Source organism: Leopardus geoffroyi, chromosome C2 (assembly GCF_018350155.1).
Source record: "Leopardus geoffroyi isolate Oge1 chromosome C2, O.geoffroyi_Oge1_pat1.0, whole genome shotgun sequence".
Classification (NCBI taxonomy): domain Eukaryota; kingdom Metazoa; phylum Chordata; class Mammalia; order Carnivora; family Felidae; genus Leopardus; species Leopardus geoffroyi.
Genome location: NC_059333.1, coordinates 76,088,907 through 76,103,524, shown reverse-complemented (window position 1 = coordinate 76,103,524; position 14,618 = coordinate 76,088,907). Strand labels below are relative to the sequence as shown.

At 43.6% G+C, this 14,618-nt stretch overlaps 1 protein-coding gene across 3 annotated transcripts in view; it reads right to left on the bottom strand.

Moving 5' to 3' along the window:
- FGF12 (fibroblast growth factor 12) overlaps window positions 1-14,618 on the bottom strand; it is a 567,564-nt gene that overhangs the window by 263,349 nt on the left and 289,597 nt on the right. Inside the window, exon 1 of one of the 3 annotated variants that reach the window (XM_045502586.1) lies at window positions 5,425-7,665. The exons of the other annotated variants lie outside the window; for them this stretch is intronic. Coding sequence (XP_045358542.1) covers window positions 5,425-5,623 — 199 coding nt within the window. The 5' untranslated portion in view covers window positions 5,624-7,665. Of the gene's footprint in view, window positions 1-5,424; window positions 7,666-14,618 lie in introns of those variants that run through there. 3 annotated transcript variants of the gene reach the window in all.

Sequence of the window (14,618 nt, the reverse complement as noted above, 5' to 3'; positions counted from 1 at the left end):
GACCATTAGAATGCAAAATGTAGTAAATGAACTGGGCCCCCTCTAATGAGGCTGTCTTTGAGAGTCCTCATAAAATCTAAAATAATTCTAGGATGGAAAGTCAATAGCAAACACATTTTGATGAAGCATGCAAGGAAGAGACAAGAAAAAGTGATCACTATTAACAAATTCCCCAAACCAAATCCACACTGTAGTATCCACACACAAAGATGCTCTCACCAGGAACAGAAGCAATGTGGTGCTATACTAGGAAGACCTGTACTTTTTTTCTACATATAATTTTATGAGCCAAAGCTTTAGTTTCTAAAGATCTTCCAAAATATTCCTGTTGCATACTCAAATACAGAGACTGCCTCATTTCCTGCAAATTGTTTTTCTAATTCTATTCAAAAATATCAACTTCATTAAAACCTTAAAGATTTAATCCTGAGTTATGGTTTGATGAGATCTCTGTGGGATGAAAGAAATTAAGAGATCACAGTACCTGCTATTTTAAAATGTTCTTACAATGGAAACTTAATTTATCAATGAGAATGCATTGCTTTAGAGAAAATAGGATTAAAAAAAAAAAACATTCAAAATATCAGTTTAAACCCTCAGGCGGGTTTCTGAAGTGAAAAGCTTCTTTGCTTTTTTTATTTTTTTTAGTAGACATCAAGCCAAATATCATTTAATTAGGCTGATTCTGTAGTTGAGATAGGAGTCAGACTTTTAAAAAAGAAAATACAATAAAAGTACTTGCTATAAATGTAAAATATCACCTGTCATATGAAACTATTTTTGATCTATATATTGACCAAAAGTATTTCAATTTATAAAAATCTAATTTATGTTCCATAGATCCCATGATTAAGCATTATTTCCCCTTTCTCATCAATTTTCTTGCTGAAGTTTCTATTTTCTGTAATGTCTTCTTCATCTACGTAAAAGAATGTATTTGAGGGGCGCCTGGGTGGCGCAGTCGGTTGGGCGTCCGACTTCAGCCAGGTCACGATCTCACGGTCTGTGAGTTCGAGCCCCGCGTCGGGCTCTGGGCTGATGGCTCAGAGCCTGGAGCCTGTTTCCGATTCTGTGTCTCCCTCTCTCTCTGCCCCTCCCCTGTTCATGCTCTGTCTCTCTCTGTCCCAAAAATAAATAAACATTGAAAAAAAAAAAAAAAAAGAATGTATTTGATAGTAAAATGTTGAATGCGTGTGCTATTAAATTCCATACATCTACCAAAACAAGTTGGAAGGATACTAAAATATTTTGAATACACACAATTTTTAGAAAAGCAGAAATAAGGACTCAAAAATAAGACAAACAAAAGGCAACAAAATTTAGCAAAAATTATAATCACTTACTTGATTCATTTTATCCACTCAGTATAAATATACTACATCATTTTCAAAAGGGAGGGGCCTATAAAACCAAATACTTAAGACATGAAAAATATCTAATGTTTTCAGACGAGGAATTTTTCCTGATTGCTGATTTTTCTTAATGCTCTGGATTAAAGGAAGGAATTAAATGATATAGAAAAAATAATAAAAACAAAAAAATCTCTTAAAATACGTGATCAAGACTTTTCTCATCACTCTATACCTTCCAGAGGGCTCTCATTTGAAAACTGAAAGAGTGATAGGGATGACCTCCAAGGTTCATGGCCTCTCCCACAGTCAGAGGGTAGACAAACATTTTTCCCTTCTTCATTGTAAATGCTACCCACTACCTGCAGTGACTTTAGAGTCAAAACATAAATGTTTTGGGAGTCCACCAATTGTATAGGTGTTTCTACTCAAAAGTAGAACAAATGTTGGAAATTAATAAGCTATGCAATTCACATGGATGTAGTCATAGCCTAGATGCACCAAATCATCATCTAAGCAAAAATTTTAGCAGGCCTCACTCAGACAGGTATTTCACCCATAAATAATGACTTAAATAATAACATAAGAATGCTCCTTTCCTAATTAACAGGTACACAAACAGAAATGTTCTAAAGGCTTTTTTATGGTTCAATGACCTCAGCCAACTTGCCAGTTCAAGGTCTGCAACATCTCATTTCCAAAGAGCTACAATACCAGTGCCTAAAGGGCTAAGTACTCCTGTGCTGTCTGCATATCTTCACTAATGGATTTATTGTATAATGCATGGTACCTCCTGTATTCTGCACTCTTCATGTTCTAATTACAAAATAATAATAATAATAATAATAATAATAATAATAATAACAACAAAAACAGCAGCAGCAGCAATCCCTAATGGTAAACATAAATGCAAAATCTATACAATTACTTCCCTCTTTAATAGAGAACACCCGTTTTTTATACTGCTTTTTTCAGTGTTGTGAGGAGCACGGACAAGAAAAATCAACTGGATCTAGTTCTAGTCCCAATTTTGCCACAATCTAGCTATGTAACCTTCCATAGACCACCAACTTGCTCTGATTCTAGGATTTCTTATCTAAATAAGGATTGTGCTGTACAGTCCCAGGGCAAGCCATCACACTGTGCTCCCAGGATAGCATTATTAAGCATCTGATGTGCACTATGGCACTGGAATTTCACGATGAGAGGTCCTGTTCTTTGACTTCTCGTTTTAACTGGCAATATCATGATTTTAAAATCTGAAACCTTTGCTATTTAATTTCAGTTTTCCACTGTGTTTATAAACTTTCAACCTTATACATGTCAGAATTTGGTGAACTAAGACAAGAAAGTGAGAGACACTCAATATGTCAGCCCTGAGATCAGAAATACAACCGTGGCCTGTCTCATCCAACATGTGACATAGTTTCACTGCCTCAGCCTCATTCCTTTGGAAAGTCTGGTCAATGGAACATGTGTCTCAATGACAGAAGTTCAGAGTAGGAATTCTTTAACAGGACAAGTTATTCCGTTTCACCTCTTGATTACCATTTGTGCCTCAGTTTATAGTTTCATAAGGATATGACTTAGAAGGGCAAGTGATTTGAAGAATAAAACTCAAATATTAAGTGAAGGTAACATCAAATGCTTATAAAACATATTCCCTCAAATAGGTTTTCTTCTTGGTGTTTAGCAACTCCCTCCTAATCCAGTAAAAGAATCTCCCTGGAATTGAGATGTGGAAGGTGCTATCTCTCTATAAATAGGCTCATCCCATGCTATGTGAATCATGGTTGCTGACAGCAAATCAACAGACTAATTATTTGGCTTTGTTAGTAACGATAATAGCACACTATCATCTTTCCAAATCTTTTTCCACACCCCACACTCCATTCTTCTAAGCTAAGCTGCAGACCAAACTGAAGTCCATGGTGTACAGATACATGCATGTGGGCCTTGCACTGGGCATGTCTTAACTGGGCCTGTCATCTCTCTGCCAGATTATTACTGTGAGACTTTAGCTAAAGGAAGTCACCAGCCAGGTTCCTCTCTGCCAAGATATACACTAAGTAAATGAGAAACAGAACCGGATTAAATAAACACTGAAGAAAACAATAAACTCAGCAATTCCCTCAAATTCTATTTTCTAATGAGATGCCAAGGATAGGGCCACAGGAAGCAATTTCCCCACGTAAAAATTCAGCCATGCAAATTGTTCATCTCCAAATCAACTTCCACAAGGATCAGGTGAGTTTAGCTTATCCATTCACAAATATCATCCACCTATCATTTTTACTGCCTCGTTTAGAACTGAGGAGGCTGAGTAGGATCTATTCACAAGCATCATTCATTTATCCCAACTAGAGTACGAGAATGTACTTTAAAGACTGAACTGTAAGAGTCACATTGAATTCAGAGACTTGAATTTCCTTGTAGACCACATTAGCCCTCAGAGAAGACAACCCCCAAATGATCATTGCACAATACAAATGATTTTGTTTTCCCCTAATATGAATTATATACTCTATAAATATAGAACTCTGTTTTCATATAAATCTTCAGTTTATGACATTCACAGTCTATATTAATTGTATGTAAAACAACAGAGATTTTAGTAGCTCTCGCCTTAGGATCACAATCTTTTTGTTTACTCCTGAAATTTACTATTTTATCAATATCACAGAATAAGAAAAGGAGTCCACCGTGGAGTGAATCATGCCATGCAAATCCATGGGAGAAATGAAAACGAGATGGCTTCTTCACAAGACTGAATCCTGAATTTCCAAACTAATTCTGAGCCTCACTGTCCAGACTTTCCAAATGTCTTCCTCACCCCCGTGACCCTAGCCCATGGGTTTCATTTCTGGAACCCAGGAAAACATCACTTTCAGAGTTGCAAAGATGCTACCCTAAACCAGTCAACTGATCACAGAGTAAGCTTTCGTTCTAGACCACAATTTTTTTCAGTTGTCCACAATAAGGGGAGAGTATCTGCAGACTGCAAATGACAGAGCGGGCCACACCCTGAGGATCCACAAAGTCTGGTGGAAGCACAGATCTGGGCAATTCTGCATTTGTTGTCTCAAACTGGCCTGGTTTAAGCTGGGAGTAAGCACCTGGAAAATCAAGGTATCCAATTTCCCTTTGATAATAAAGATCCATCAAAGACCAACCATTTGAGTTTAGGGACAAAGGGAATCAACTTCAGAAAGGCCTTAATAAGAAAATCTCTGATAAGTCTAAAGTTTTCTTCACACTACCTTAGGCCAAACTGCAGATACTATGTTATTTCCTTAATGTCCCAAAAAGAAAGTGTGAATGTACAAAGGGTGGGCACAATAGGGCAGGAAAGTTAATGAGTAGAACCCTGGGAAACTAGGAGAGTAGCAGGAGGAAGAGAATAAGAAAAAGGTCTGTGTAAAAGGAAGTGAAAGGGCATATGGGAAAGTGGGGAGGTGAGAACTGATTGGAATGTCTGAAAGATGCAATATCATGTGTTGCTGGAAGAAGAGTTAGAAAAAGAATAAATTTAAGTTCATCTGGTGTCTAAGTGTCTGTGTCCAGAACTATGCTAAATGTTATGGGAGATATAGGGAAGAAGGTTTATTTATATGTAGGTCCTCAGCAGGCAGTGTCAGCACTGGATTCATGGATGGATGTGTGTGTGTGTGTGTGTGTGTGTGTGTGTGTGTGTGTGAGAGAGAGAGAGAGAGAGAGAGAGAGAGAGAGAGAGAGAGAGAGACGGAGAGAGAGAGAGGAATATGAATGAATGAGATGGTCGCTGCCCTCAAGAATTCGACAGGCTATATGGGACCAGGAGCATCCACACATATAGCTTTCCTTCTAGTCAAACCGTGGTTTCTTCAAGATATAAAGTGTTTTCCCGAATATGGGACAAGAAGCTATTAACTGATAGAGGGTGATTGAAAGAGAGACGTCTGGAAATTAGGGGAGCAGGGGGGCCAGAATGGCACAGGAAGATCCTGGTTCCCTTCCGTGGGTGCCCCCAGGTGCTCTGCAAAGAGGGGAGTAGGGTGTCAGCTCTGGGGAGCCCACTGCTTGGGCTTCTACTGACCTGGTCTCCGCCTCACGGGCCTCTTGCGGCCGCTGCAGAAGCGCACTTTGCTGAATACCCCGAGGACGTGCCTTTCGCACAGGGAGCGCCCGTCTTTGCTGGGGCTGGAGCGGCGCTTGGAGGCCGACACCCGGTCGCTGTTGGACTCCCTCGCCTGTCGCTTCTGCCGGATCAAGGAGCTGGCTATCGCCGCAGCCATAGCTGCTCAGCGTGGGCCCCAGGCCCCGGGCTCCACTGCGCCCTCGGGATCGCGCTCCACCGGGGCGAGGGCAGGACCTCGGCGGCCTGGAGGGACAGGGCAGGCGCGGGGAGGCAGTGCTAATATTTGAGGAGGCTGCAGTACCGAAAACCCGACGCCCACAAGGTTAGTCAGAGTCTGGGCAGTGGCGACAAAATGTGTGAGAATCCAGATGTAAACTTCCCCAACCGCTGGCAGCGGGGGCGGGGCGGTCCCAGGCCTTCCAGTTAACTAGACTCTTGCACCCCAAACTTGCACCCCAAGGCGATCCGCGTCCGAGGGGCCGTGGGGAGTTTGGTCACACTGCGTTCAGAGTACCAAATGGAAGGGGAAGAAGGATGTCCAAAACAACAAGCCGTGCCCCCGTTGGAGAGGCGCAAGCGTTGTAAGGTGTCCGAAGTATATCTACACATACATACATATAAAACCCGTTTACAAAGCAGAGTCTGGACCGAGGCGGGTAGCGTGCCCCCGGTAGAAAATACTAAAAAGTGAATAAAACGTTCCTTTAGAAAACAAGCCACCAACCGCCAGAGAGAAGGAGAGGAAGGCAGCAATTTAACTCCCTGCGGCCCGCAGTTCTGGAGATTAGGAGGTCCGTCCCGGCTGGGTGAGGTCTACGGAATGCATCGCGCCCGGCTGCGGTTCTCCAGGGGCCGGCCGCCGGAGTTCTGGAATTCCGAGAGGCGCGAAGTGGGAGCCGTGAGCCGGAGTCGGGGTAGGGGCGCGGGGCGGGGGCAGCTGTTTCCAGCTGCGGCGCGCGCGACTCCCCGCCAGCAGCGCTGCGAAGAGAGCGGGAGGCGAGGGAGGGGGAGGGAAGGAGGGACGGGGATAGAGGGAGGGACGGAGGGAGGGAGATCCTCGAGGGCCAGGCACCCCTCGGGGAGAAACCCGCGAGAGGCGAGCGCCGGGATGCGCGGGGTCCCAAGAGCGGGCGCTCTTTCTCTTTCTGCTCGCTTTCTGGCACAAGACGGGCACAGTTGGTGATTATTTAGGGAATCCTAAATCTGGAATGACTCAGTAGTTTAAATAAGCCCCCTCAAAAGGCAGCGATGCCGAAGGTGTCCTCTCCAGCTCGGCGCCCACACGCCTTAACTGGAGCTCCCCGCCATGGTCCGCCCGGGGCCGCCGCACCGAGCCGGTCTCCGCACAGGCTCAGAGGGAGCGAGGGAAGAGGGAAGGAGGGGGCGCCCTGGCGGGCTCGGGATCAGGTCATCGCCGCGGTGCCCGGGCCCCCCAGGCTCGCGCGGCCCGGCCGTCCGCAGCTCGTAGGCAGCAGATCAGATGGGGATTACCCGCCGGACGCGAGGCCGATCACTCGCTCCCGCGCAGCCCATCCCGGCCAAGGAAGGAAGTGACCGGCGCGCTGCGAACCCCCGCGCGTCGGCTCGGGCGGGGCGGGGGCTGGCTGCGGGCGACGTCGGCTCGAAGCGGCTGCGGCTCCCGGCCGGAGCTGCCCACCATGGTCTGGCGCCGGGAGCACAGGCGGGGCCCCTAGGCCGTCCGGGGCGACGGCGGGAGGCGGTCGAGCGCGCCCCCGGGGCCGGACGCAGACTCTGGGGCCGGGGCCAGGGAGCAGGTGCGGGCTGCCGCCAACTCGCCCAACTTGCTGCGCGGGTGGCCGCTCAGAGCCGCGGGCTAGCGGGGCGCCCCCAGCCGCCGCGCCGCCGCCTCCCCAGGCCCCAGAGGGGGCGCTCAGGGCGGAGTCCCATTCATGGGCTGAGGCTTGGGGCACGCCGAGCCTCACTGACTCCCGGGCGCCGCCGCTGCCGCCGCCCAGCCGGTTCGCTCTGCTGGAGCGCTAGCTCCGCAGGAAAACTCCAGGCGGGGACACGGCCGCGGAGACGGAGGGTGGGACGAAGAACTGGCTGCTGCCGGAGTACCTCCTGCACTGCTCGCCCACCCGCCCGAGGGCTCGCGAACGCCCCGGTGGGGCCGGGCCGGGGGCCGGGCTCCCGGAGCGCGGGGAAGCGCGGCGCGCGCGGGTCCTCCTCCCCTCACAGGCGCCCTCTGCTCCCAGACTCTCTTCTCCTTCCTCCCTCCCGTCACCCCTCTCCCCCTTCTCTGTCTTCTGTCTCTCCCCTTTTCTCCTCTCTACGCAATCCTACGTGATTGAGGTTTGGATGAGAAATTCTCAGAGGCAGAGTGAAGGAACTGCAGCTCCGGTCTGTTCTGTCCCATCCCTCCCCCAAGAGAAAACACAACCACCGGCCCGTTAAAGGACCCTGAGTACACAAACATGGGGTTAGGGGAGGAGGAACTGAGAGAAAGCAGTACACCCTCTCTTCCATAAGCTGGAACACGTAGAATTCTCTGTTTAGGAGGGAGGGCAGTGGACACCAGACAAAGTAACAATGGCCTTTTGGGCCCTCATGTTGGGCCCCACCTTCAGCTCATTTTGGAATAAAGTGCTTCTACATCCTTGAAACCCAGTTTTCTTGGTTCTATCCAGAAAGCTGCAAAGCAGGTTCCATCCTTTAAAAATGAGGTTGGATCAAGTGAGCGGCAAGCACAGAGAGGAGAATACAGGAGGGGTGAGAGGGCAACTGTGGACAAGGGCAGTCAAAACCCAGCTTTGGAGAGCAGTCAGGTCTCCAGGATGCTTGTGAGGACAGATAGATGTTACGGAAAATTCAGCAGAGACGATCTTGTCACCCAAGATGAAATAACAGCATGAAAGATTTTGGAAACGTGAGGGAGTAATCACCTTCCACTCTTGCTAAGGTCTGGAGGTGGCTATTAGTTTTACTTACAATCTCTCTTCAACTCATCTTCAAATATCCCTAATCCTTCCCCTTCAGTCTGCCCACTAAGCACCAAGGGGAGTGTCAGAAGATTTCCAACAGAAACAAGTGCATCTTCAAAACATCCTAACAGAGGACAAGGAACAGGCGGGCCCTGGAAGCTACTGAAAATGTTCCAGAGGACAGGTCCCAAGAACTCTCTAGATGTGGGTGCAAACCTAGCAGAAATTCACTTAGGCAATGAGAAGCATTGAGGCCTGTAAGGCTATTTAGGACTGAGCACTGTGTCAAACAACCCTGCTGTGTCTGGGAGTCTGGATATTCCATGCTGCTGCTGGGAATAACACAGGCAGAGGAGTTTATGGGGAAGACAGCTAGGAAGAGGATCAAATAGACAAGGCCCCCTGAGAGGCGGGAATCCCAGCTGTCAACACAGAACACAATCCCCTGTGGCAGTTCAATATGAATAAGGACAGTGAACTTGGGATTCTAACAATACAAAACAAGTCAGGAGAAACACACACACACACACACACACACACACACACACACACACACACACCTATTCTCCAAAAGTGAACTCAATACATTTTTCAAAACTGGATAGGATAAGTGGAATTCTTAAAATCATTGGTAACACCATCAACTAAGGAAATGTTCACAATTCACAGATAAAATCATTTTCCTTCCTTGGCCACCAGAAGATTTGTCTCATTCTGGAAGAAGGCAGGCACAGATAGTACTGGCTGTTTGGGGGCTCCTTGCTTTCTGCAGCTCAGCACCCAAAAAGGAAAAGGTCAGCTTAGGTGAGGACTATAGGGAGATGGGAAAGAGAGGGGTGTGTACTGAGGCCCTGAGGAAATCATAGCTAAACTTGGAGTTTCTTATCCTCAAAATGAGAATAATCATTCCCATCTACCTCACAGAACTGAATATGTGTGCGCAAGCATTTTGAAAACTGGAAAATGCCAAATGAGTGAAAGAGATGATGACTGTTTATTTTTTTTTTAAGAAAATGCATGATATCCTTTTGAGATGCTTTTTTCAAATGCAGATCCCTGATGGTTTCTCAGAACATGAAGCAGAAATCTCTGAGTAGAGGCCAGGAATTGAGTTTTTAACAAATTTTTCATGGGCCAAAGTTTGAGAGTTTTATTCACACACACACACACACACACACACACACACACACACACACACACAGTATAGGTAATACTAGAAGGAAGAAATCAACTCCAGACTCTCCAAATCTAGGGGTGCCTGGGTGGCTCAGTTGGTTGAGTGTCGGACTTCAGCTCAGGTCATGATCTCATGGCTTGTGGGTTCAAGCCCCATGTGAGGCTCTGTGCTGACAGCTCAGAGCCTGGAGCCTGCTTCAGATTCTGTGTCTCCCCCCCCCTCTCTCTCTCTCTCCCTCCCCTGCTCTTGCTCTCTGTCTCTCAAAAATAAATAAATATTAAAAATTAAAAAAACTCTCCAAATCTAGTACTTTCTCTAGGATTGCAGTCCTGTGCTACCCTCCCCCACCCAAAAGCCAGGGATGAGGATGTGTGTTCTCTAATCATTGAGTAGTGTTGGGTTTTTTTTTTTCTGTAAGTTTATGAGAAATTAAGATGCTTTGATGCAGAAGGTAAACAATGTAGTAGTACAGGATAGAAGAGGGTGATTGGCAAGAGATGAAAAAGCAGACAACACTTGTTTGAAGTTCTCTTCTTTGTCCTGACATGCCAGCATCAAGTCAGGCATTTAAGGAACAAAATAAAAACAACACATGTGAGCTCTCTGAGAGTGACACTATTCCTGTCTTAGATCTCTATTAAAAGAATATGGTGTTTTCGAGTCCATTAAACAACAAAGACTCTACTTTTCTTCTTGCAGTTCTGCAGCTGTTGTCAAAGTGCTTTTTTAGCTGCTTAGCCCTATAAGTCATCCCGAACATTGTTTACTTTATTTACTCCATTTCCCCAATAAGAGGAAGACATAAGTATGGGGACCTTTGAGAAGATATCTAGGACCAAGGTATACAGCGGTTTAGCCCAGAAGCAATACTTAAGTTAGTTTTTTGATATCTAGAAATTCATAACTTTCCTAGCTGTGCCACGAAATGTCAGAAATCTTCCTCCATGGAAGGAAGTATTTGGGTGGCAGGAATGAGATTTAATCAGTCTACTGATGATTTAGGCAAAACAATCAGATTTTTAGAGGGCAATATCTCAGAGATATCAATACCTTGATATTATGCTATCTTTCTTTGAACAACTGGAGAATTTCCCTTTACAATTCTGATGACATCATAGGTGGAAGAAGTTTTAATTACTTTGGAGAAAGTTGCCAATATAAATGGAAAGAATAATTATAGAGTTATATTTATACTTCTGATCTCCACTCAAGTAAATAAAACATGGACAGTCTTAATCATCTCCATGTTTTAAAAGGAAAAAAACCACAGAACGTTAAAAAAGCTTTCTCTTGGGGCGCCTGGGTGGCGCAGTCGGTTAAGCGTCCGACTTCAGCCAGGTCACGATCTCGCGGTTCGTGAGTTCGAGCCCCGCGTCGGGTTCTGGGCTGATGGCTCAGAGCCTGGAGCCTGTTTCCGATTCTGTGTCTCCCTCTCTCTCTGCCCCTCCCCCGTTCATGCTCTGTCTCTCTGTCCCAAAAATAAATAAACGTTGAAAAAAAAAAAAATTTAAAAAAAAAAAAAAAAAAAAGCTTTCTCTTATTCACAGGCCAAGCCTTCTAATTCCCATATCAAACTGTTAGGACTATCGCAGTCATTCACTTGAAAACTTGTCTGAGCACAGAGTATCATCAAGGCTCTGTTTCAGTTACCAAGGGGAACCCTGTACCCCTCTACATTCTCCCTGTCCTCAACAAGCTTACAATACATGTGATCATGATCATATTTGACTCTTAATCACCTATTAGCTGGATACTACTAGCCAAGTTATTCAATTTCTCTCAACCACATCTGCAAAACAGGTCAGTGACCATGACACTAGCAATATCTATCTAAGTGGGCCGCCACAAGCCTCAAGGATGTGATAATAATGTAAAGTATTAGAATGAGCATGCTGTCATTAAAATATCCATTTAAATCAAGTCCCTGCCCTAAAACCCAGACTTCCCAAAACAGAAAAACATACCTTGTGATTCATACACATCATCATTCACTCCTGGACATAATGTATTTAACAAAGGCTGGATCTACTTGAAATGAATGATTAACCTTGACATTGTAATGGCAAACAAAATTTTCATTAGTGGAATATTGTCAATGTCCTTGTCTGTTAGGAACACAAAGGAATGTAACTCTGCTCATACATCATTCTGCTCTGAGATCAGGCCCCTGACTCAAAGCTTGGTGAATATGAGCTCACTGGGCTCTGACACAGCAAGCTTGATGGGCAGAAGAATTTCTCCCTGAATTTTATCCCATGAGGTAGCTGTACTTCCATTTCCTTTTGCTTTTCTCTGTCAGATGTTGGTAAAGATAGGTTGCAATATAAACAATTATTTTCTAAGAACGTGTGAATTCCTGTACACATCAAATTTATTTGTGGTTCCTTATTCAATAGTTCAATCGAATTTCTACATGTTATATGTTTGTCTGGTTTTGGTCATTTCTCAAAATATGAAAGACAATCGATTTAACTGTTCTCTATGATATAGAGTAAGAGTGGTATCCTTATTGCCCAAGTAGAGAAACTGTCAGTGTTTTGAAGAATGTCTGTTTTGATAAGAAATATAAGATACAACTAATATGAACGAATGCTAAGTTCTAAGTGCACAGTTCTAAGTGCACTGCAAATATTGACACATTGGATCCTTATAACAACTCTATGAGGTAGGTTCTGTCTTTATCCTCATTTTATAAACGAAGAATCTGGGGCATAAAGAGGTTCGGTTGCTTAATCAAGGTCACCCAGTTAAGATCTGGTAAAGTTCAAATGCAACCCATGAAATTTATTTCCAGAACTTCCCTTTTATCCTCTGTGTTGTACTGGATGTCAATAAAAACATGATACCATGCATAATTATAATCATGTAATAAAATTAACAAAACAAGAATGTGAATATCCTTTGCATTTTGATAGTCTTTTACTGTTTAGAAATCATCTTCCTATGTATTATCTCAGTGAGACTCCCAATAACTTTCAGCAAAGAGTTAAGGTGATAATGATAATAATAACCCAGTTTTACAGACAAACTAAGACTCAAATAAGTGATGAAATTCCCCCAAGGTCATGCAACAGATGAGTGAAGATCTAGGAGTTTAATCTAGGCCTTCTGATCTCAGTGTCTCTCATGTCCTAACTAAGATCACAGAAAAAAAAAATGGGAATGTTAAATGTCCTTTCATCCATCAATCTCTAGTACTCACTAGCAGGGTTTCACATCTCATAAATGACCTTCAAGAGATCATTCAATATTGCAAGGGGAAGGACTCAAGTGTCCCAAATCTTCTCTTTCCACAGCTTGTATTTCTCTCTGGCCTGGGGAGCTAAGGCGAGGGTGGGGGGGTGCGGTGATGTTCCCTCCCTTGGCCATGAAAGGATACCCTTCAGTCTGAGAGTGTGACCTCCTCCTTTGTTCAGTAATTCAAGTTGAGCTTTGTAAGAAACTCCAGGAAAACTAAATAAAAATAGGAATTGGAGAAATTTATAAAAGGATAAATTTACTCTCCTTCCATTCTTATTCCTAAAAAGTATTCATTAGTTTGGCTTGAACCTCATGGTTGGCACTTGGTTATTTTCCTTCCTAGCTGGATTGAGGATGTTAGAAAGCCTGCTTCCATTGACTCATCATTGTTTTAGCCTCTTCTTAATTTCCACTGTCACTGATCCAGTGATACCTCTTCCTTCTAGAAAGAAATGTAGCTAGAAGATCCCATTAGAATATAAAACCCATAAGGAGAGGGAGATTGTTTTGCTTACTTTCCTATCTCCACTGCTTAAAAGAGTATTTAGTATATGGCAGATGCTCAATAAATTCTGGGATAAATTCATCAATGAAGTAATTAATCATCCATCTATCCATCTTAAGTAAAAAATAAAACATTTATTCTTATCTCAAGAAACAAACTCAGCTAACTCAGGGATAGCTTCCACATTTCCAAGTTGATCATTTTTCTTTATCAATACCCTTTACAGTTATCTGCCTAAATTCAGTCCATCTATTAAAATCTGATAGCCTAAGAGGGAACATGGTACCTAGATTCCTGTGCTGAGCAACTCCCATCCCCCATAATTAGGTCTATAGTTTTCATTCTGTTCTCCTTCTCTCATTTTGTCTCATTTGGTCTCATTTTGTCTCATTTTGTCTCTCTCTCTCTCTCTCTCCCTTTCTCTCTGTCTCTTTCACATGCACACAGACACACACACGCACACACACACACACACACACACACTCACTCACAGAAAAGAAGGATATAACAAGAAAGAAAAAAACAGACCATAGACATCAGGTAAAATAAGTAGTCAACTTCTAAACTCTCAGAATATGATCAAAATGACCTTAAAATGGCTTGATAATCTTAATATCCATGCTGTCAGCCAGCCATCTTTACTGAGCGGCTGTCTTCATGGACCATCCTAGTTGCTCTCATTTCTAATTTTAGATCCAAAAATTTCAAGGAATGGATCTTGTTGAAGTAGCAGTCACATATAGCACTCAGCACATGACTGACACTCAAACTGCATTATGAAAATTGTAACAAATTCATATTTTTGTCCACTGTATGCACTTAGCCCTGGGTGCTCTGAAATAATGATTAGTGAAACATCCCACTGGTCCTGTGCTCATGGGTGTTTGATATTGAGTACGATTTTATTGGAAATAACTGAAATATACACAGTGGTTAGGGAAAACTGTCAGGGGATCAAATGAGAGTTTGGACAAGGTGACCAGTAAGGTCATTTCCTGTCCTAAGTTTTTAGAATTCTCTAAAAATAAAATGTAAAGTAGAAAGAGTATGTAATTTAGAGTAAATAATTTGTCCTTGCATGAAGTTACTTAGCCTGCCTAAACCTAAGTTTATTTGCCTATAACATGACTACTAAGTAGGACCTAGATTAGTTAAAATATGTTGAAAAAATAGCACTAAGTTTTAAAACTAAGAAAAATATGAATGAGCAAATGAATAAATGAGTGACTAAATGGATGAGTCAATGAGTAGATGTAAGGATGGATGAAAATACAGCATCTTTCATCAA